Source organism: Hesperophylax consimilis, chromosome 28, assembly GCF_061612785.1.
Source record: "Hesperophylax consimilis isolate HC1 chromosome 28, BYU_Hcon_1.0, whole genome shotgun sequence".
Lineage (NCBI taxonomy): Eukaryota > Metazoa > Arthropoda > Insecta > Trichoptera > Limnephilidae > Hesperophylax > Hesperophylax consimilis.
In genome coordinates this window covers 19,099,356-19,121,692 of record NC_142863.1, presented here as the reverse complement: position 1 = coordinate 19,121,692, position 22,337 = coordinate 19,099,356, and the positions used below count along the sequence as shown (strand labels likewise).

General features: G+C 35.5%; 1 protein-coding gene across 1 annotated transcript in view; it reads left to right on the top strand.

The window, feature by feature from the left end:
* The window catches only part of LOC149410310 (sodium-dependent noradrenaline transporter-like), a 103,993-nt gene that overhangs the window by 45,753 nt on the left and 35,903 nt on the right, over positions 1 to 22,337 (top strand). The window contains exons 4-10 of the mRNA XM_089648987.1: positions 7,935 to 7,988; positions 11,719 to 11,901; positions 12,049 to 12,168; positions 12,617 to 12,811; positions 13,370 to 13,583; positions 17,297 to 17,430; positions 18,350 to 18,489. Coding sequence (XP_089505113.1) covers positions 7,935 to 7,988; positions 11,719 to 11,901; positions 12,049 to 12,168; positions 12,617 to 12,811; positions 13,370 to 13,583; positions 17,297 to 17,430; positions 18,350 to 18,489 — 1,040 coding nt within the window. The remainder of the gene's footprint in view (positions 1 to 7,934; positions 7,989 to 11,718; positions 11,902 to 12,048; positions 12,169 to 12,616; positions 12,812 to 13,369; positions 13,584 to 17,296; positions 17,431 to 18,349; positions 18,490 to 22,337) is intronic.

Sequence of the window (22,337 nt, the reverse complement as noted above, 5' to 3'; positions counted from 1 at the left end):
GGGTTATTAGAGGTCGGAATCAATTATTGCATTTTGAAGAATTAGGGATTAACCTTTTCTCTACCAGGTTTGAAAACTTTCTTCACATTACAAGATGTACGCCAGCGTTACCGAAATATTTTAAATTTTAAACATTCACCTGCCGTAAAGTTTTGGAATTAAATTTTAATTCATCATCAATCTGCAAGTCTGCTTTATTTTTTCTATTTTCAAAAAGAAAATGGCGGCTTCCGTGTTTGAGTGGTTGCGATTCTCGTCTACGAATTCGGAGGTCGCGGGTTCAAATCTAGGCGTGCGTACGAATATTTCATTGTTGTTTCACAATTAATTAATATAATATGTAGTATATTGTTGTATATACAAGGTATAGATCTCCCTTACTTAAGGCGATGCACTACGTAGTAATTAAAAATCATGTGTTTATGGTTTGAAAATTTGGTCGCCTAGAAATGTTTCCGATGCTTTAGTTAAATACTGCGAGTAGAATACATCTTGGCTTTTGAAACAATCGAGTATTTTTAAGATAAGTCTTTTTATAAGCCCAGAAAAAAAATAATGTATAGGCCTATGAAAACTGCTTTAAAGTTCAAAATCTCCTACTTACGAACCCATTTTCGGTTATGATTTTATTGTATAATGTTGCAAATTAAGTTATTTATAAAAAGATCGGAAAAAAATTAAATATTTATGCCTGAACATCCACAAAATAAAATACAAGGCACTTTTTGGCCATGTTTTTTTCTTGCATAAATCAAAACAGGTGGATGTTGTTAAGCGGGAATTTAAACCTTATCGCCATCTACGTAAGGGTTGTTATTGATAGCGGCTCAATTCAAAATATTACACGACGTAGTGCACCGCCTTATGTCATGTTTAGTGACAAGATCTGAATAGTCAGGTGCTTCCCCACCTACATAGAAAGGCTTTAGTCACTAAAACCTTAAAAACCATGCATACCTACCATACGTGCAAAACAGACAGTGAATAAATTAAAAGTTTAACAAGAAAATTTGCGAAAGGTGACCTAGTGGGCTAATGGAAATGTGATGTGTTACCAATAAATCTGTAATAGCCTATTTGAAACACGGAATGTGGCATTTGAAGATGGTTTTATTATAGGAATGCTTTCCGGGAGGAAGAAATTTAAAGAGCGCTCGTTTGTAACGAGTGGTCGGAGTAAAAGCTTTTAAAGTTTGGTGGAACAATTAAATTATTAGTTCATGCATTTTATAGAATTGGAGATTTAAGTAAACTTTACTTAAATTTAATCTAAAATAAACATTTCTGTGCCTTTTTGCAAAAGTAAGACTGCATTTTAAAATGCTATAAAGTCATGAAAAGTGAAAACTAGGTTAAGTTTATATGTTAGTTTTTTTCATCGCCTTTAATGATTTTATACTTTTTAAAGGTGTGTTAAATTGTCATTTTGTTGAGTTAAGATGGAACCAATTTTTCGTAGTAACTGGCGATTAAATATTTTGAGTGGTGACGGAGAGAATATGTCCAAAACCTTTTGTTTCATCATTAAACTGTCAGAGATTAATATTAAAAATTTGTTTTTAATTCGTAGGTTTTTCACAAAATCACTCTAATCAAATCTAACCATGTTCAGGTCTCGGTACAGAGCCTATTGTATTAAATTGAATACAATTGCTGAAAGTAAGGCTGTAATTCAAAGACATACTCATCTTTCTCTAATGGGCCTAAAACATAGATATATCTATGGTCTCAACACTAAAAGAAAGATATCTCCCCACAATGATTCTCCTTTCACTGAAGGTCCTGTCTATAGATACAATACACATTCACTGCATAAATTAACCGATAGAATGTGTTATGCCCTAAGAAAGCTCAATTTTTCCTTACTCTGAATTTTAGTTTAAGGCGATGCACTACGTCGTGTAATATTTTAAATTGAGCCGCTATCAATAACAACCCTTACGTATATGGCGATAAGCTTTAAATTTCTGTTTAACACCATCCGCCTGTTTTGATTTATGCAAGAAAAAAACATGGCCAAAAAGTGCCTTATATTTTATTTTGCGGACGTTCAGGCACAAATATTTAATTGTTTTACGATCATTTTATAAAGAACTTAATTTGCCACGTTATACAATAAAATCATAACCGAAAATGCGTTCGTAAGTAGGAGATTTTGAACTTTAAAGCAGTTTTTATAGGCCTGACACATTATTTTTTTCTAGGCTTATTAAAAGACTTGTCTAAATACTGGATCATCTAGTAGGCCAAGATGTGTTCTACTCGCAGTATTTAATTGAAGCATCTAAAACATTTCTAAGTGATCAAATTTTCAAACCAAAAATACATGAATTTGCATTGCTACGTATGGCATCGCCTTAAACAAAAAGTTCTTATAATTAGGAAAGCGTGTGTAGGACTGCCTGGAGGCCAACGTCTTCTCTATTATTTTTCTACATTAACGCCATCTGTGTCTTCTAGCTTGAACTATAACAATTTTCAAATGTTGAATTTATTTCTTGAACAAATAATCAATCTCACCGGCCTGTCTGTGTCAAGGAGTAGACATGTCTTATTTAAAATAGCGACTTTATTTTTCTTGCAAATCGGCAGAGATCGTACTTCTAAGGATTATTTGTTCAGTGGACATACACTATTGCACACGAAGGCAACAATCTTTATTGTTCGTATTTTATGGTTTTCCTTCACAAGGGTTATGAAAGATTTTGCCTATCCTAAAAGAGTTGCTAGTGATGGATAAAATAACATATTCAGAAAAGACCAGAAGAAAGGAACACTTTTTCCCTAGTATCGGACATAAAAATAGGACAAAACAACTAGAAACTTATCGGCAAAAACGAAGAAAGGCGTTTGAAGTATCTTAAACACTAAACCAAAAAGGTTACTTTATTGTAACTTTTTTAACATTGTGTATTCTTTGTGTATCAGAATTGAATTTATTACCAACTTTTTTAAAACGTCTAATTTAACAGCCCTCTATTGTCCTTGTGGGTGTTGCACGGGACCTCAGACCGGGAAAGCAAATAGTGAGACCCACATTATCGAATAAGGTTTTAAAATATGTATAATTATTGAATCAAATAGAAAATATATGTATCATTGTGAAGGCGTAGCGTAATGTGAAATCTCTATTTTCTATAAATCACTACGAATCGGTTTACATTATACCATATAATGTTACAAAGAATACTACATTTTAAAATTGACTGTCCCGAATTACTTCAATTTATCAATATCCATGTTCCCAAAAAATCATGTCGACATTTCTTACCTTTTTACTTCAATAACACCAGGACTTGTAACACAGTCTCGGAAACAACTATTCTGATCTGGGTGATATATTTCATCTTAAAACTAATCAGTATAAATGTTGTATATTCCATCATTTTTATTCTTCTAGACACAAATAGACCTATGTACCCATATAACTTCTTCGCTTCTACTATTTTGTTTTGTTAAATCGTTTAAATTCAATTATATGCGTCAGGATCTTAGTTCCTGCTCACATTTTTAACTATGAATCTTATTCTGTGTTTTCTGCAAACTTTTTGTCATTATACTGTTGTGTTTTTCATTATTCATATGTATTCTGTTCTGTATTTTTTTTTCAATCTTTTTGGCATTATATTTACATTTTTCTTTATTGTATTAATTTTAAGTGTTTACTTTGATACAAATAGTTTGTATTTTTTAAAAGCACAGCCCACTAGGGCGTGTAGTAAAAAAATAAAAAGTTATTTAATTACTGACGACAATATTACCGATTCCGAAATTATATTATTATACTTCCGATATTATGTCCGGGTTAAATCTTCCCCATAGGGAAAACTAAACCCTTCCACACACTTTTCCACAAATGATCATCTAGTCAAGCAAAATAAATACAAAACAATACAAGAACAACACGTCAAATCACCAGAGATCAAATGGGAAAATAATTCACCGACTCCAGATATTTTCATATCAGAGGGTTCGGCTCGGTAGAACTCCTAACAGGGCCTATAAATCCTACTGTGATCCCTCAACATAAATATTTAAAAATATAATATATTTATATTATTATTTTTACAAGCGCAAATTACCAGAAAATTTTTTTTTTTCATTTGAAATGTAAGAACGCATATAAAAAAATAACTTATAAAATCTAATTGTTAGTAAAATTCTTAAAAAGAAAAAAGTTAATTGAGGAAAACTCGTTTTTACTTTCTTATAAAATTATTAACAAAAGAAAATAAAAATCACTATTGCGCTAAAATCGACTGTTTTTAGACTCCGTTTGCCATGCAAATTTGTATGCCCATTACCTATATTCTTGGTGATATAAGGTACATTAAGAATATACACATTTTTACTGTGCATTGCTCTTAAAAAGTAACCACATAAATACAAAATTACACTTAACACTTACCAAAAACAATTAATGAAAATAACTCTTCGTCTAACAGACGTGTTGTCATTTTTTGACCCTCAAAATAGCTGAGGTGGCAGCTTGACGTCTGCAATTCCACAAAACAATTCATAATTATTTAAACATATCAATTTCAGTCGTCGGTGCGTGGGTGCATGTGTGATTTGAAACTGTATCACTGCGTAAGGCGTAAAATTATTCAAGTTCAAACTTTTAATTTTTAAAAAATGGAACTGTTAAGTACAAATCATATCAAACAAGCTATAACGTAGGTACTAAAATCATTATTTAATTAATTATTATTTTTTTTGGTAAACTAATGTTTTAAGACAAGATTTTTTATGCATAGCACAAAGGGTTACAATTATTTTACAAGCAATAATTATTCGCCTGAAACACTCATTAGTTTAGTCTTAAACATTAGTTTCCCAAAAAAATAATAATTAATATTTGACAAGTTCTAGTATCTTGACCAAAAAATGTAGACAATTTGTCTCGACGCCATCTAGTGAGAGAGTTAGCACTTACAATGCCTTTCTCATATAAAATAAAGTTGGTTGTTTTCAGGTGAAAACATGTAACAAGCAGTAATTGTTGCATGAAACACTAGTATATATTGAATTATTTCGCGGATAAGAGATAAGCCGCCATAGCTCAGTGGTCAGAGCTGTCGACCGGAAATCGAAGGGACACGGGTTCGAGTCCCGTTGGCGTCATGTATCTTTTATCAGGAGATTTTTCAATGTGGATGAGTGTTTCAGGCGAATAATTATTGCTTGTAAAATAATCATTATTTTATTCATCAATCAATCAATTTATTTCAAATCTGAATATTTTTCTTTAAATTTTCGACAGCTTTACCTAGAAATTCAATTAAGAAAAGCATACTTTTTAGTAACATGATTTTTTATCCTCTATTATACTATTGATATGATAACATTAATTAAATATCTCTTGTCAATAAAAAATATCATCATATTATAAAGAAAATTGGTAATATATTGTTTTTGAAAGTCAATGAGATTTTTCATGGGTCTGCGATAGTGTATATCTAAATATGATTTAAAAAATTTAAGATTCAATAGAAGACACATTGCGAAAAATCTAAAATTCAACTCCGTTACTAATGCCGGGATCACACGAGAACAATACAGAAGACAATACAATACCTGTCCATGCTCCTTTAACAGCGACTCACGCGCAGGGTAGAAAACTAACGAGACAATATAACAATTCTACCGTAGTTCAAACGAGGAACGCTGCAATAATGGATATACAACGACGCGCGTTACGTTCGCGAAAAATATTAGATATTTTATAATATGTATTGTAGTCTTCCATTTACGCGATATTTTAAGCCGAGATACGTATGCGTGGAGCGACTGGCTACTGTCCTACTGTCTTGTCCAATCGTGTTAACACGCTTTGGAGGATTGTAATTAGAGTTGCGTAATTACTCTCGGTGTGTAAAAATGAGAATTCGAATATTTTCAATTTAGTTTTCATTTTAACAAAACTCACGTTACAATAACTTTATGAACAAAACAGATCGCGTACCACTGGATAGAGAATGAAATATTTGCCGCGCGAGGTATCGAGCGCAGGCTTACAGTAATATCAGTCTCACATAATTGTGGGTAAAAGTAATGTTGTTATTATTTTCGGGCGATGTATACTCCCTATAATTTACCCTACAGCGCGGACAATGTGTTGTGGGGGTAAGACATTATCCTGCGTAGATAGTCTTGGTTCATTGTCCTGTCTTCCAAACTACAGTTAACACTGGGACAATGGGTCCACAGCTGGGACAAGATAGTTTTGTACTGTCCTAGTGCGATCCTTGCATTACCCCAACATAAATACATTTATCCGAAAATGTAGACAGATTTGATTGGTTTTCTCCGCAATTGGCTTCATTTAAAACGAATGGTTTTGCAATCAACTGATATTAAATTGATATTTGTTTGTTTGCTTAAACAATATTAGATTCCAGTATAAATGTTGAGCTCAGTGCCAACAATCAGATGTTAAATTTTCAATTTTGATTTATTGAAAACGTTTAATGAAATATTGACGATTTCAGATAAATCTGTATTGGATTGATATTTGATTTTTCTTTTAATTAAATAATTGTTTATTAGCCTTCATCTTTCCTTTATCGTTTCTCTATCTCATCGCTTCTCAACCTGTTTGTTGTCACGACTCAACATATATTTTAAAGTAATTCAATTTTACTTGAGACTCACAAACTATGATGAAATATTTTGATGACAAATCTCTACAACTGGAATTTTTGTCTCAAGATTTAGATAATTTTGACTGGCACGAAGATGTGAATACGGAAACATAGGATGGGTTGTTTCGCAGAATTTGAGCAATTCATAATATTTCAAAGTTGATTTTCAAGTTCTGTAAAGGTTCTATTCAAGTTCTGTTATTGTTATCTAAAATGATGAACGAACTTTAATAGAACCTTCACATAACTCCTCAGGCCTCTGCCATATTTTAACAAAAGTTGGAGTATTCCCAGTATTTGCAACAAAATCCAAATAAATGGAATATTTGTGAACGTATCTGAAATCTAAAAACTGTTTTTAAAAGGAGATATAGATTTTTTTAAATATTAAAATTATGTATACAGGGTGTATCGGCACGTACCTACCCGACAAACTTTAACCAGCTCTTCCTTGGCACATTTGGAGTAAAAAATGTTATGGGCACTTTGCTGTCTGGTAACATTTTTTTTATAAAAAAATTATTATCATATTTTCACCACATGTCACCAATGTTTTATCCTTTGTCAAAGTTTGAAAACCCATATGGCAATATTTTGTTCGAGTTTCGTTGAATAATGTACGTACGTACCTACGTTGGCGCGCTTTTACAATCACAACGAAATGGCACGGCACCATTCGTCTCATTTTTAACTATTATTATTTAGTGTGTACGAAAGAGCGAGGACACTTTTTGACACACTTGCTAATAACAGCTGTTGAACGCGAGAAACAATGCAAATGACAGTGACGGAGTGTGGAATTTTTATTAATTTTTTGTTTTTAATGGAAAAAAAATGTTACCGGACAGCAAAGCGCCCATAACATTTCTTACTCCAAATGTGCTAAGGAATAGCTGGTTAAAGTTTGTCGGGTACTTGCCGATACATCCTGTATATAAATATGTAAACTACTAAAAATGTATTATTTATTTGAAATATATGAACCACTTTTTAAAAATATACCTTTTTATGGCTAAAATTACTGCAACAGTTTCCATGGATTAACTTTTTTTTCTTTCTCGTAAAAGTAACTCTGTTTGCCAAGCTGTTTCTATTTTTATGCTTATTACCTATATTCGAGGTGATTTAGGGCACACTAAAAATATTCACATTTTTGGCTTATGTATACGTGTATTCGTCTTAGGTGAAAAACAAACTCAACTGTGTAATTAATGAATTAATTAACACGTCATTATTTTTCAGTTTATTAGAAAGAATGAATAATTGAATAATTGATTTATTTTTTTCCAGGGAGACACAAACCTTCAAAACATGGTTCAGCCAACACTCTACTCTTCCAAAAAAGTAAGTCTTTACTTCTCTTATTATTTTATGTAAATACCGCATCAAGTTTCAAGTGCTCCCTGCTAACTGAACACAGTGATACTTTGGCACGATTCTCCAAATTTTTCAAATCTCAATTGTGGAACCAAATGTAATAGTGATGGAAAGGAGATAGGGTAAAGGAAGGTTGGGAAGTACCTGGCTATTCAGACTGGAGTAATAATGTTAACTCTGGCTGCGACACCTATACTGTTTGCCTTCCATCACACACACACAAATAACACTTCGGGACATAAGTATACGCACAAATATTACTGTTTGCCTTCCATTATACACACATAACACTTCGGGACATAAGAATACGCACAAATATTACTGTTTGCCTTCCATTACACACACACATAACACTTTGGTACTAAGTATACGCACAAATATTACTGTTTGCCTTCCATCACACACACAAATAACACTTCGGGACATAAGTATACGCACAAATATTACTGTTTGCCTTCCATCACACACACAAATAACACTTCGGGACATAAGTATACGCACAAATATTACTGTTTGCCTTCCATTACATACACACACACACACATATAACACTTAGGGGCATAAGTATAAGCACACCTATACTGTTTGCTTTCCATTACACGCACACAACACTTTGGGACATAAGTATACGCTCACCTATACTGTTTGTCTTCCATTACACACACACATAACACTTTGGGACATAAGTATACGCACACCTATACTGTTTGCTTTCCATTACACACACACAACACTTTGGGACATAAGTATATGCTCACCTATACTGTTTGCCTTCCATTACAAACACACACATAACACTTTGGGACATAAGTATACGCACAAATATTATTGCAACATGCTAAATTTTGGTATTTTTTGTTTCATTGGTCATTTTACTAAACTGGGACATTTGCAAAATCGATTTTCATTGATGACACTTTTTATTCGCATAATTTAGAATTTATTGGTCTAAGACCCTTGGACCCAACGTCGAAAAATGGCCTGATAAATTATGGCAGTAAATCTGAAAAGAATATTGATTTCAGGGTTATGAAATAAAATTTTATTATCTTGTATAATAAGGATGACTAAAAGGGGTCGAAATTACAATCTAGTATCCTTCAGCGGAAGCATTTTACTTTCCATTGACATGCTCGGTACCTTTAGCGATACACATACAATGAATTAGAAATAAGGTAACGATAGTTATATGTTTTTTTTTAATTAAATTAAAATAACTGGGTTTTTTTAAATTTATTATTTCCTGGTTTTCTATTAGAAACAGTTTAATTTCATGGGACTCAATCCACAGTAAAGCAATCTCCTAATGTGCAAACTCCATCCCATCTACAAACATTTGTATTCATAAGTAGAACAAATCACTCTAAAGTTTTTCAATGAGCAACTTGCATGATGATTTGTTTTGTTCAGTAAAAATTTTAAATGCCTTAAATATTTGTAGAGGAAGCTGTCACTTTATTGTAAAAAATAATTAAAATATCAAGTTATTCTTTTTTGTGCAAATACAACACAAAAGCCCCAACTGCTCTCAACCATCTGCAGCCAGGGATATTGGTAGTCTTTCACCTAGCGGATACTGAAAGTTTATGGACGCAAAAATACCATATATTATTTTGAATTAATAAATTGAGAAATAACACATAATAATCTAATGAAACTTACTGGCGCATACCGGGATTTGAACCCACGACCTTCAGATTCGTAGTCGAGGAACGTAACCACTCAACCACGCAAGGCGTCAAAATATTATATCTCTATCTATTTGATTAAAGATTAAATATTGGTTTCCTTCGAAATCAATGTCAGTTTAAAAACAAATAATTCTCATATTAGTATACAACCCGTAAAATATCTTGTAGGATTTTTTAAGCTTTAGTACATCTATTTTAAAACTTAAAAAAATAAATAAAAATGGTTTGACTGAGGATTGTATCTTCATTCCAAGGAATTGGAGTCAACCACGCTAACAACCTCGCCAAATGCCGATTGGGTAGGACTGACATTTATTTCGTATATATATTTCGTATAACTGCTGTAGTGTCATCCGATTTCAGAGAAATCCGTGTGTGTTTACGTTATTGCCACCAATTTGTTGATGGAAGCATTGTCATCGACAATGAGTTTACTTGCCGAGTATCAGCTCGATCGGATGTCGAGAAGTAGGTTAATATCCGCTTCGAAGTTTTGCATACATTCAAAATTCAAATAGATTTATGTGAAGAGGGTCATCTTCATAATATAGTGACGTCACCAGCTGAAAACACGCATTTATATAGTCATCTTCATAATAAAGTGACGTCACCAGCTGAAAACACGGATTTATACAGTCATCTTCATAATGTAGTGACGTCACCAGCTAAAAGCACGGATTTATATAGTCATCTTCATAATATAGTGACGTCACCAGTTGAAAACACGGATTTATATAGTCATCTTCAAAATATAGTGACGTCACCAGCTGAAAACATGGATTTATATAGTCATCTTCATAATGTAGTGACGTCACCAGCTGAAAACACGGATTTATATAGTCATCTTCATAATGTAGTGACTTCACCAGCTGTAAACACGGATTTATATAATCATCTTCATAATATAGTAATGTGAACAGCTGAAAACACGGATTTACATAATCATCTTCACAATATAGTGACTTCACCAGCTGTAAACACGGATTTATATAATCATCTTCATGATTCAGTGACGTCATTAACTGAAAACATGTTTTTTTTTTTTACTCGTTATTAATTACTAAGCAATCCTATAATTTCCGTATTTTCGGTAGAAAAAACTATTCAAATAATATTTTAAGCTAAATTAAAAATGTATGGATGCAGATCGTTAAAATTTCGCTGCAGGCCTCTTTCAAATATCTAATGAACATTGTCGTATTCAGAATGTTTGTCTAAACACCGAACTGATAAATCAATAGAAGTGTGTTGGGGGTGTGGTATCAGTGTACCCGAAGTAAGTTCAATTTTCCCATACTCTGGTGCAAAATTAATCAAACATTTTGAAATATCGAAAATCTTTCCTGAACAGACAATCAATTTCTTCAATGTTTTTGAGACATTGGAATCGAAAGGTCATATATAAAGCTACAAAATTATATAACTCCCTTACGAATGAATATTAAAATACTGTGCAGATAAAAAAATTACAAAATTCAACTTTGTAAAACAACGGGCCCATGATGAAATTATTATATTTAAGTCATTTTTACATCCAAATTAAAATATGTCTAATCTCTAAATAGTATAAAATATAGTCGCTATCCGCGTCTGTCTGTTTGTGCGCTTAGTTCTCAACAACTTAACAACTTAACGAATTTTCATAGTGTTTTCACTGTCATTTAGAGAATTTCTTCAGGAAAGTTTACATGTCTGTGACGAATATAATACATACATATTTTATTTATAGAAAGTAGAGAAACGTCAATGTTTGACAAACTCAATCTGTCTGGTGTGAATCTGTCTGTGCAGATGAGCAACAATAGCGCGTGTTGTTTTTACATCCAATAGCTGGCGTTTTTTTAAAGCATGTTTATCCAACAGATGGCGCCGTTTTTCACAAAAAATCGTGATTATACCTGTCACAGGTAACATCTATATAATATATGTATATAAAAATACACGCGTATTCGAGTGCAGCGTTGTCAAAATTTAGAAGCAAATAAATTATTTTTTTCACTTCACAGAAGAGCTACTGGTGCAAGTGGAGGAGGACTCCTGCGTGGTGCAGAGCCTTATCCTGGAGGGCTCCCAAGGCTCGGGAGCGTCGCGGGGCTCCCTGGGATCTGGGGGCTCCGGAGGCACGAGGGGACGTAGCACTACCAGCCTGGCTGAGGTGGGGGCACTCGATAATACTGCCAAGGAAAATGGTATGGTTTTTGATTTTATGTTTACCGATATCTCTGAAAAATTCAAAGTTTGTTCTTATTAGTTCCAGGAGTTTTGAGATTGGTTTAAATGGTAGAAAAATACAACAAGAAAGAAAATCTATTTGCATAATTAACGATGATCAACAGGAGACGATGGCCGAGAGACCTGGGGGACTGGTGCGGACTTCCTGCTCAGCATCATAGGGTTCGCTGTGGACTTGGCTAACGTCTGGAGGTTTCCCTACCTCTGCTACAGAAATGGAGGAGGTTAGTAATCAAAACCGGTTCCATCACAAAACAGAATAGTGGAAAAATAAGAACATTGAAGAAAAAACATACCTAACCTCAACTAACCCGACCTAAACCAAACTTACCTGACCTAACCAACTATTTTATCATGTTCTGTTTTGTCACTGTTCTGTTTTGTCAAAACTGTCGACGCATTTACTTTAGGATCTCAATGTCATTTTCATCGTTTGCAAGGCTGACGCAGACCTGAGTGCACGACCGCCAAATTACAAAGTCAGTACTGTCGCTAAGTAAACTTCACTGTTTAAAATAGTCTAATCACTCTGTTTATTTAACATGCTTGAGGTAAAACAACACACAAATACAGTAATAACAAATCAGCTGTAACATCGCTGCCATTTGCAAACTGTCGTCGATTGATGGCACTGATTTGATCAAGTGACACTTAATATGGTTTTTGTTGCAGGTGCCTTCCTGATTCCATACACCCTGATGCTGATCTTTGGGGCTGTTCCCTTGTTCTACATGGAGCTAATCCTGGGACAGTTCAACCGTCAGGGACCCATCTCCCTTTGGAGGATATGTCCCCTCTTCAAGGGGGTCGGTTTCTGCGCCGTGATGGTCGCCTTCTACGTGTCATTCTACTACAATGTCATCATTGGTAAGCATTATAATCAATTCTCGAAGAGCCTTTTGACGTCCAGCTTTGGACTTAGGCCTCCCTCAAGTTTTACCGATGTTCCAATCCTTCAGTTCTCTTTAAATCAGCTGCAAATATCTTCAGTTATAAGCAAAAGTCACTTTTGCTTATATATCACAACTTAGTGGTGATTTCGTGTCGTGCAAAATGCCCAGCATAGTTCCACTTGCAATTGGAGATTACGATGATGATACATCAGTATTATCACCGGAAGAGTTATGATTTTATTAAACAGGTTTATTTGTAGATAGTTGCGCCATCTCTTGGGCCGGCCAATAAAAAATATTGACTAGAGATCAAACCTTCCTCCCTAGAGACTGGAGCCAACGCCGCTAACACCTAAGACAAATCCTAATTGGATGTTTCCCACGTTTATTTCGTATATTAACTGCTGATTTTTTTTAATACAATGTTGTACGAGTACAATGTCAGAAAACCAGATTTTTTTATTAATTTATTTAACCGAGAAACAAAATCTAAATTCATGATCATTTTCTGATCTGTTCTTCCATCTCCCAGGCTGGTCCCTCTACTTCCTGGTGTCCTCAGCAACCACAGAGCTGCCATGGATCCACTGCAACAACTCCTGGAACAGCGAGGGGTGCTGGGACAGTGGCCTGCAGAGGATAGGGAACCTGTCCATGGACGGGAGCAACATGACGGTCATAGAGGTGGCAACCAATGAGACGCAGGGGCCGCTCAGCCGTTTCTCTCCGGCTTCGGAGTTCTTTCAGTAGGTCATTTTTATCATAACCTTCATTTTTATTTTTTATGTGACCTGATCGCACCCAGTGAGTCAATGGCATCTTCAATTGGAGTATATAGTAAAGCTGAAGTGAATAGGCAGACTAAGGAGGTGGGAAACAGGAATGTTCACATGCAAAATTGTTATAATCATGATTTATTTTTGGGGTATTATGCCGTGTTGGCTACCTCCTTCTTTAGCCAACGTTCCGGATAGCGTAACAGTGTATCATCAGGGAAAATGTGTAATTGACGCTGTTCGAAAGGTTGACTAGGGAAGGAGGTAGCATAGAGTAAAGAAGGAGGTAACACGACATAATACCACAAAAATAAATCATGATTATACTTTTGGCCGTGAAAGTCTCAAATCGTATCTGAGGAACATTATTATAAATGTTGAAATTTCAAACCTCGCCACAGACTAAGGACCGGTTGTTTCGGAGTATTTGAACAATTCATCAAATTTCAACGTTCATTTCTGGGATCTGTTAAAATCCAATTCAAGTTCTGTTATTATATCATTATAGGCTAGTTGCTTGACAAAACTGAAATAAAAACAGAACTTGAAAAAATCTTTCACAGAACTTGAAAATGAACGTTGAAATTTGATGAATTGTTCAAATACTTCGAAACAACCCGAACAATTCATCAAATTTCAAAGATAATTTCCAGGTTATTTGGAAGTTCTATTCAAGTTCTGTTATCATTTCAGCTATATAAAACAACTGGCTGATAAATATATAATATCAAAACTTGAATAGAACGGAACTTGGAAATCAACTTTGAAATTTGATGAGTTGTTCAAATCCCGAGAAATAACCAACTGACCCCAAGTCCTGGTGAGGTTAAAAACTTAATTGATAACAGTACGTTTTTTACATGTGAATGTATTAGTATTTTTTCTTCCTTAAATAACCCTCTTTTTTTAAATCTCTTAATCAAAATTCAAAGTATCTTAGTACATTGTAATGCGTGAAGACGTAATTTTCGTGATTATTGTATCTAGATTCAACACGAAAATGTTATTATTTGAGAACTTATGTAGATAACCGCTAACACCTAACTACTGCTTGTTTATAACATCTTATTTACGAAAAGTTTTCTATAAGGCGTTCAGATTTTGTTTCACGGTTGAACTCTGTCGTGTTCACCAAACTTTCCTTACTAAGTTACACAAATTACTTTTAAAGTCTTGAAACGATAATGTTGTGAATGGGGAACAAATAGTACAGCGAAGATTAATTACCAAAAAAAATAATCCTTTAAAATCATTTTTAAAGTTGTTTTTAATCTAATACTTCTAGCGCCTGGGCCGGCTAGTAGCTAATTTCAGTTCCAGCTCGATCGGTTGTCGGGAAGTGAGTTATTTTCCACTTCCAAGATTCACACTTATTCATTCATTCAGGAAAACCAAATCGAAATGCAAATACAGGGTTTTCAAATAAGAGGTGTTATTTTGATATTCAATCGTAAAAGATCAATGGTTTCGTTGCTTGTGTGGCACGTAGCGCCATCTTGTTGAAACTAAACGTTGTCCAGATCAATACCATCCAATTCCGGCCATAAAATCATCTCTCGATAGCGCAATCCATTCACCGTAACTGTTGCTCCAGCCTCATTTTCAAAAATATAAGGTCTAATGACTCCGCTGGACCCGGAGGATACGTTGAGGATAGAGAGGCTTTTCAACAATAACTCTTGGGTTTTCCGAGCCCCAGATGCGACAATTTTGCTTGTTTACGAAGTCACCGAGGTGAAAAATGGGCCTCATCACTCAAGATGATTTGCATTTGATTCACTCAAGTGAGTTTTAATGATTTCAATGCGTTGTTGAAGCATGTATCGTTCCATTTTTATTAATGGCGTAGTTTCTACTTTTCAAATGTCAAAAAATGACAGCCTCAAAAGTAACATCTACCGAAATAGCGGGCTATTCAAAATAACACCTCTTATTGGAAAACCCTGTATTTTGTTCAATTGGCGTGCCATGTCTTCTTCGGGACGTCCCCGACTTCTTCTAGCATTACATTTACGTAATTATATCTTTAAACTGATTTCTTCGTTCATTCGCTTTTCACGCCCATCCATTCCAAGCATTCCTTTATTAAATCTTGACAGGCCAAGATGCCAAACAAATCGTACGTAACCAAGTGGGTCTTCCGACGACCCCATGCATTTGTCTGTCATATGGGCTTTTAAACTATAGAAATCCCAATTATTCAGTCATATTATCCTTCCAGATGTCATGTAGGCTAGGTTCAAATAATTTATAATCATAATTTTGAAGTATTTTAGAAATAACTACACCTTCACAAAATGAGTGTGAGAACGTATAACCTTTGGGTACCACCTTCTCCCCCTCTTAGCTGCGAGATGGTTAATCTTAATCATTAAGTGTCAGCTACACTACTCGCTTCGACGCTTCGACGAAGTCCTCGACGAAGTTAGCCGAAGTTCGAAGTGCGTGCCCACACACTCGTGCAACTTCGCGAGTAACGCTTCGAGTCCTTTGACTCGGGCGCATTTACCGACAACAATCGGAAGTCGGGCGAAGCGAAGCGAAGTTGCCCGAAGCGAAGTGAAGTTCGTGCCCACACTATCGTATTCGGTCAACTTCGATCAACTTCGCGAGTAGTGTAGCTGGGTTTTTACGCTTACGTCATCCTTTCATTCGTTGCGAATCTCAACATTTCTCTTAGATCATACATGGTTTTAACACGCATACGCCTCAGGGATATCATGTCTATAATCTCTGTAATATATTGGTGTACATCAATAGTTTTATGGATTCCATGAAAAATAAATTAATTAATTTCTACAGAGGTTAAAAGAACAAATGCTGAAACGAAACGTGAATCGTCGTTTAACAGCGTGTCGAAAATTCAAAATGGCGCTGATCGTCCATTTATGATCATTAAATGTAATGGACTTTGAAATACCCCAACCTTAGTTATTATTTAACGAAGACCGGTGAAATTTTCTTTGAAATGGTTGAGAAATTATTTGAATAGCATTAATTCATAATGGACTTATCTAAATAATATTTTGTACGTTGGTCATGTAATGAAAGAGTTAATTACACCAACGTTACTTGCGTAGAAATTGTAGTGAGTGAGCAATTAGTAGGTAGGGTAAGAAATTGCAGTACATAGTTTGTAGCAAATTAGAAAAAAAATTAAATACAGCTGAACTGAAAATCCCTGGTATTGTGGCCCACATCGATTTAAAAGAAATTTGTTGTTTAATAAAGAATGTCGATGTTTGAAAATGTATTATCAATTTCACCAAACGCATAAACGTTTATTGCATTATACTCTTTGATATTCTGTGCAGATTGGTCGTAGTTCAGAAACAGTCTGCACGCTACATGCCATATCTCCATTTATTTATATTTTCTATGCCAGTTCCTCTCTAAACACCTTTACCGCTGAATAATCTTACCACACGACTATTGTTTCGTTGTTTTTAACACTAATAAATCCTTTCTGAAAGAGCTAGGCGTCCACTCCACAGCTGGCTATCGACCACGCAGATACTCTGGACTCGTTGCTCGCCAAATCGAGAACTCTAACGCAGAGAAGCTTTTGGTCACTGCAGGATCTTGAGGAGTGGAGGAGCCTGGTTCACTTTGGAAGTTGGAGTGGGGGTCAAGATCCAATGGCAATGATTAAACGGCTAAAGAAGAAGTATGTTTTGTTGCAGCCGCTCAGTCCTGGAGATGCAAAAGTCCAACGGGCTACACGACCTCGGCCTGCCCAAGTGGCAGCTGGTGCTGTGTCTGCTGGCTGTCTATAGCATGCTCTACCTCTCGCTCTTCAAGGGGGTCAAATCTTCCGGTGAGTTCACCACTTCTTCCTCCTTCTCCTTCTTTCTCTTCTTCTTCTCCTTCTCCTCCTTCAAATTACTCTCCCTCTTCTCCTCCTCCTTTTCTCCTTTACCTTCTTCTCCCTCTTCTCATCCATCTTCTTCTCCTGCTTCCCATGCATCTTCTTCCGCATCTTCTCCTACTTCTCATTCATCTTCTTCTCCCCCTACTTCTTCTTCTTCTCCTACGTCTTCTTCTCTTTATTCTCCTTATTCTGCTCCTTCTTATTCACCCTCTTCTCCTTCTTCGCCTACGTCAACTTCTCCATATTCTCCCTCTACTTCTTCTGCTCCCTCTTCTTCTATTTCCTTTTCTCCTCCATTTTATTCTGATTCTTCTCCTTCTCCTACGACTCCTTCTCGCTATTCTCCCTCTTCTCCTTTTCTCTCTCATATTCCTCTCTGTCTTATCCCTCGTATCCCTCTTCGCCCTCTTCTCATTCGTCTTATTTCCCTTCTTCTCATTAATTTTCTTCTCCTTCATCTTGCTCTTCCTCTTTCTTTTTCTCCTTCATATTTTCTCCCTCTTCTCCTTCTTCTTCCGCATATACCACTCCTTCTTCTTCGTCTTCCTTTTCTTCACCTTCTCCCTCTTCCCCTTTTTCTCCTTCATCTTTCTCTTTCTTCTCCTTCTTCGCTTTCTTCTCGTCCAACTTTGAACATAAGCATCTTTCAATGTTTTTTGGTGTTTGGTGCGGTATAAGAATATAATACTGTTCACAACAAACACAAACAAATTGAACACATTGTTTTTCTATCGGCCATGTTGCAGTAAAAGCATAGAAAACAATAACTTTCCTGGGGCACCTCGTCATCAGATATCTGCAATCACAACACTATAATGACAATACGGTATGCCACTTTATCTCAGTGTCTGTGTTTGTCCCCCAGGCAAGGTGGTGTGGGCCACGGCCACGCTGCCCTACGTGGTGCTGTCTCTTCTGCTGGTGCGGGGGCTCATGCTGCCCGGGGCGGCTCAGGGCATCGCCTACTACCTCAAGCCTCAGATGGCGAGACTGGCCGATACGCAGGTGAGCTCTATTACTTATTTAATATAATCTATGTTCCACGCTCGTACCGGTAAACTTTGGGTGACAATAAAACCGAAGACAAAAATCCTAAAAATGTTTTTTAAACAAAGAAATTCTAATTATAAAAAAGATTGTCCAGTGTAATCGTAGCTTCACTTTTGCGAGTAATGCACGTGATCGGATAACAAAATGGTCGCCTTCACATTTCAAATATTAAATAGAACAGCTGACCGAATAGGAATAAATTATTATTATAAAGGTCTGTTTATAATAACGCTTTGTAAACCACACATAATTAAGAAATTTATCTTCATTTTTCAGGATCTCATGAAAAAAAAATTCTACATTTATAGCAAAATATTTGAGGGCGATAAAATTAATGTAATGAACGTACGACTGGAGTTTTTTACAATATAAAGCGTTACAATACAAACAGAATGTTAAGGCGAAGCTTAATGCTAAATCACTATATTGATTAATCTTTATAACGAATCGGTGTACATAATGAATACCAAAAAATATGCTTTAGATAAATTGAAGGTTTTCCTATCGTTTCGCTTGAGTAGAATACAAATAAAAAATAAATTACTCAATAAAAAATATAAATGTAAAGTACTAAAAAATATTTTTTTTCAATACAAATGTATGAACGCGTAAAAGAAACAACTTTATAAAAATACAGTATTTTAGCTAAGATTATCTGTGACAGTTTAATTTGATTAACTTTTTAGCTTTCTTATAAAATTATTTACAAAATAAATCAAAACCAGTTTTGTGCTTGAAATCGAACGTTTCTAGACTCCGTTTGTCAAGCGATTAGTGGTAGAGCAGTCTCCCGGCAAGACAAGGGTCCTGGGTTCGAGTCCTAGATGTGACCGTATCCTTTTCTGATTTTTCTGTTTCAGATTTTCGTTTAGAAATCGCTAATATTGTCTTCAATAATCAAATATTACAATTTGAGGTTTTACTCAATAAAGTTATTCCGAAAAAATAAAGATTTTCAAATATTGTCAGGTTATTCGTAACCCGGGAATGTTTGTCTTTCTTTAAAAAAAAAAAATATTTTTCTCCTTCTCCATTATATACCGTCAAAAGAATTTCAAATTTTATTCCGATCAGAAAAATATTAATAATTAAACACCATAGATAAAATATGAATTAGAATGCAGTCTACGTCTACCCTGGAGGGTTCTGACTATTTAATCAACGCGGGAAACTAGCTTCGCGCCAAAAGGATGAAAAAAATGGCCGCCGACAAAGGCATTCGATTTGAAATTCCGATAAATATTTTCGCTTTCCCCTGCCGTGGAGGTGAGGTATATTATATTTTCTTATTTATTATATCGTTTAAGATTGCATGTACAGGCCGATATTGTGGTTCAATATACTGCCTGACATAAAATTAAGGTTTTTAATAAAGTGGAAATATTTTTCTCTAATATGGCAACACTGATTTTGAAACAAATTGCAGTTCACTAATACAGTACCTCTAAAATTCTATAAATTTAATTGCGCAGAACCAAACACAATCTTTACTACGGCAACACTGAGTAACATCGATTTTAGAACAAATTAACCATATTCAAATGTGAGGTTATAATTTACTCCTGAATCTGACATGGGACAGAAAAATTGGCATTACTAAATTTTTATTTACGTTTTTTTCATATTGCTAAAAGTACGCTTTTCTGACATCTTCATCATGACATACATTTAAAAATCACACACAACCGTGTAATTATCTCGCAAAGCAGTGTTAAAAAATAACTTAAAATTTTTATATTAAATTAGGTACATTTATTATTTTTTTTGGGAAACACCACTAATTTCGGAACGTTATGTATACATTTTAAAGGTGAAAATCTGTACTTGAACCCTAATGCATTTAATAGTTACATCTTTTTTGTACAATCGTGTTATTGCCATAAATCATTATTTAAACTATTGACAAAGTACGATTACCTAGGCATTCTTTCGAATGGATTCCCATTTACTTACATCGTGACGTTTCTCCGCAAGTGAAGGCAGAGATGATAAACCGCCACAAAACCATAATGACATACACTCCTTGCTTCATACATACGTCGTCACTCACATACTCTAACTCTTAACATGACCCGAATCAAGTATTTGATAAATTTGGCATTGCCATGTATTTCTCGGCAGTGGCGGCTCATGAGCTTTGGTTGTACTAGAGTGCTAATATTACAATTAATTAATTTATTTATTCATTAGACAATTTGTATAGCGCCGCTTTTGTGAAATATCACCTCAAGGGCGCTTTTACAAAAAATATAAATATTACAAAAATAAAGTGAGGTTAAATTTAGAAAAATGAAGAACATGAACAGGTGACACAAAGATAGAAGATGGAGACACTGCAGCGAAAATCCTAGGTGGTGAAGAAACTGGACCAGCTGCTGCAGCAAGAGAGTCCACCGCGTCCAACAACAGTGCCAGCACGAGGTTCGTCATCCGTCCAGGTATGTGTCTGCTGCTAATAAAACGCTGACACCACAGACATAGGAATTAATAGACGAGAAGATAATGGCGAGGGGTAAAATCAACTGTTGAAGAACGAAGGGAGTGAAGCTGACTGTGATTCGTCAATAAATCAATCTGACAGTAAATAGGCATCTCGCATTATAATATCACCATTTACTTCTTAAAAGTAAAATCTGCTTTTGAATGAATAGACATTTTTACATGGGAGCGCAAATTACTCGCCGCGTTATGAACAAATTTGCGAAGTCCAAATTCGGCAAAAAAATTCGGTTCAATTTTCAGAGTCGAATATTTCGTTTAAGTATTTAGTTAAAACACTTTTATAAATGTTCATAATTTACTTCCCAGCAACCAACCAGCTTTGTGTTTCGCGTCCAGACGTTTCTCGATGTGATAGTAACAACTGATTCATATGATACGATGTGAATATGCTTAAAATATAGTAAAATAATGCTTATATATGGAATGTAATACGACAATTGGGTTTATTCTCTTTTTACAAGTTTTCATAGTACAAGTCAACATTTTGCCGTGTTATTTCGTAAAATGAACCGATGATGCCTCGACCATAGTTCGCACAAGAATGATGACGTCACGTTTTCAAATCGTCCACCCAATCCCAAAAAAGGGGGACCGTTCCGACCCTTCTAACTACCGCCCCATAGCCATCACTTCCATACTCTCGAAGGTATTAGAAAGGGTGGTTAACAACAAATTGCTCACATATCTCGAGAATAACAATATCCTAAGCGATCGGCAATATGGATTTCGTCGAAACCGATCGTGTGGCGATCTACTCGGATATGTAACGCATATTTGGGGGCGGTACATGGAACGTTTTGGTGAAACCCAAACCGTTGGGTTGGATATCTCCAAAGCCTTTGACAGAGTCTGGCACCGGGCGCTTATCGGGAAATTACCATCGTATGGGATCCACCCAACCCTGCATAGTTGGATTGCGGACTTTCTGAGGGGAAGAACAATTCAAACCGTGGTTGACGGCTCTTCTTCCTCACCGCACCAAATCAATGCGGGGGTGCCACAAGGATCTGTGCTGTCTCCGACGCTGTTTTTATTGCACATCAACGATCTCGTTGAATGTGCACCAATTCACTGCTACGCTGATGACAGCACCGTTCACGAGGGTTATCTTTTTGACAGGCCCCCTTCCACCTATGATGTCCGAACAGCTCGGGAAGTTTTGAAGCGAAAAATTGACCACCACCTAGAGATGGTTCGTGCCTGGGGTAAGGCCAACTTGGTCAGTTTCAACGTCTCAAAAACCCAAGCGTGTCTGATTTCGGCAAAGAGGGAGATCAATGACTGTCTGGTGCAATTTGATG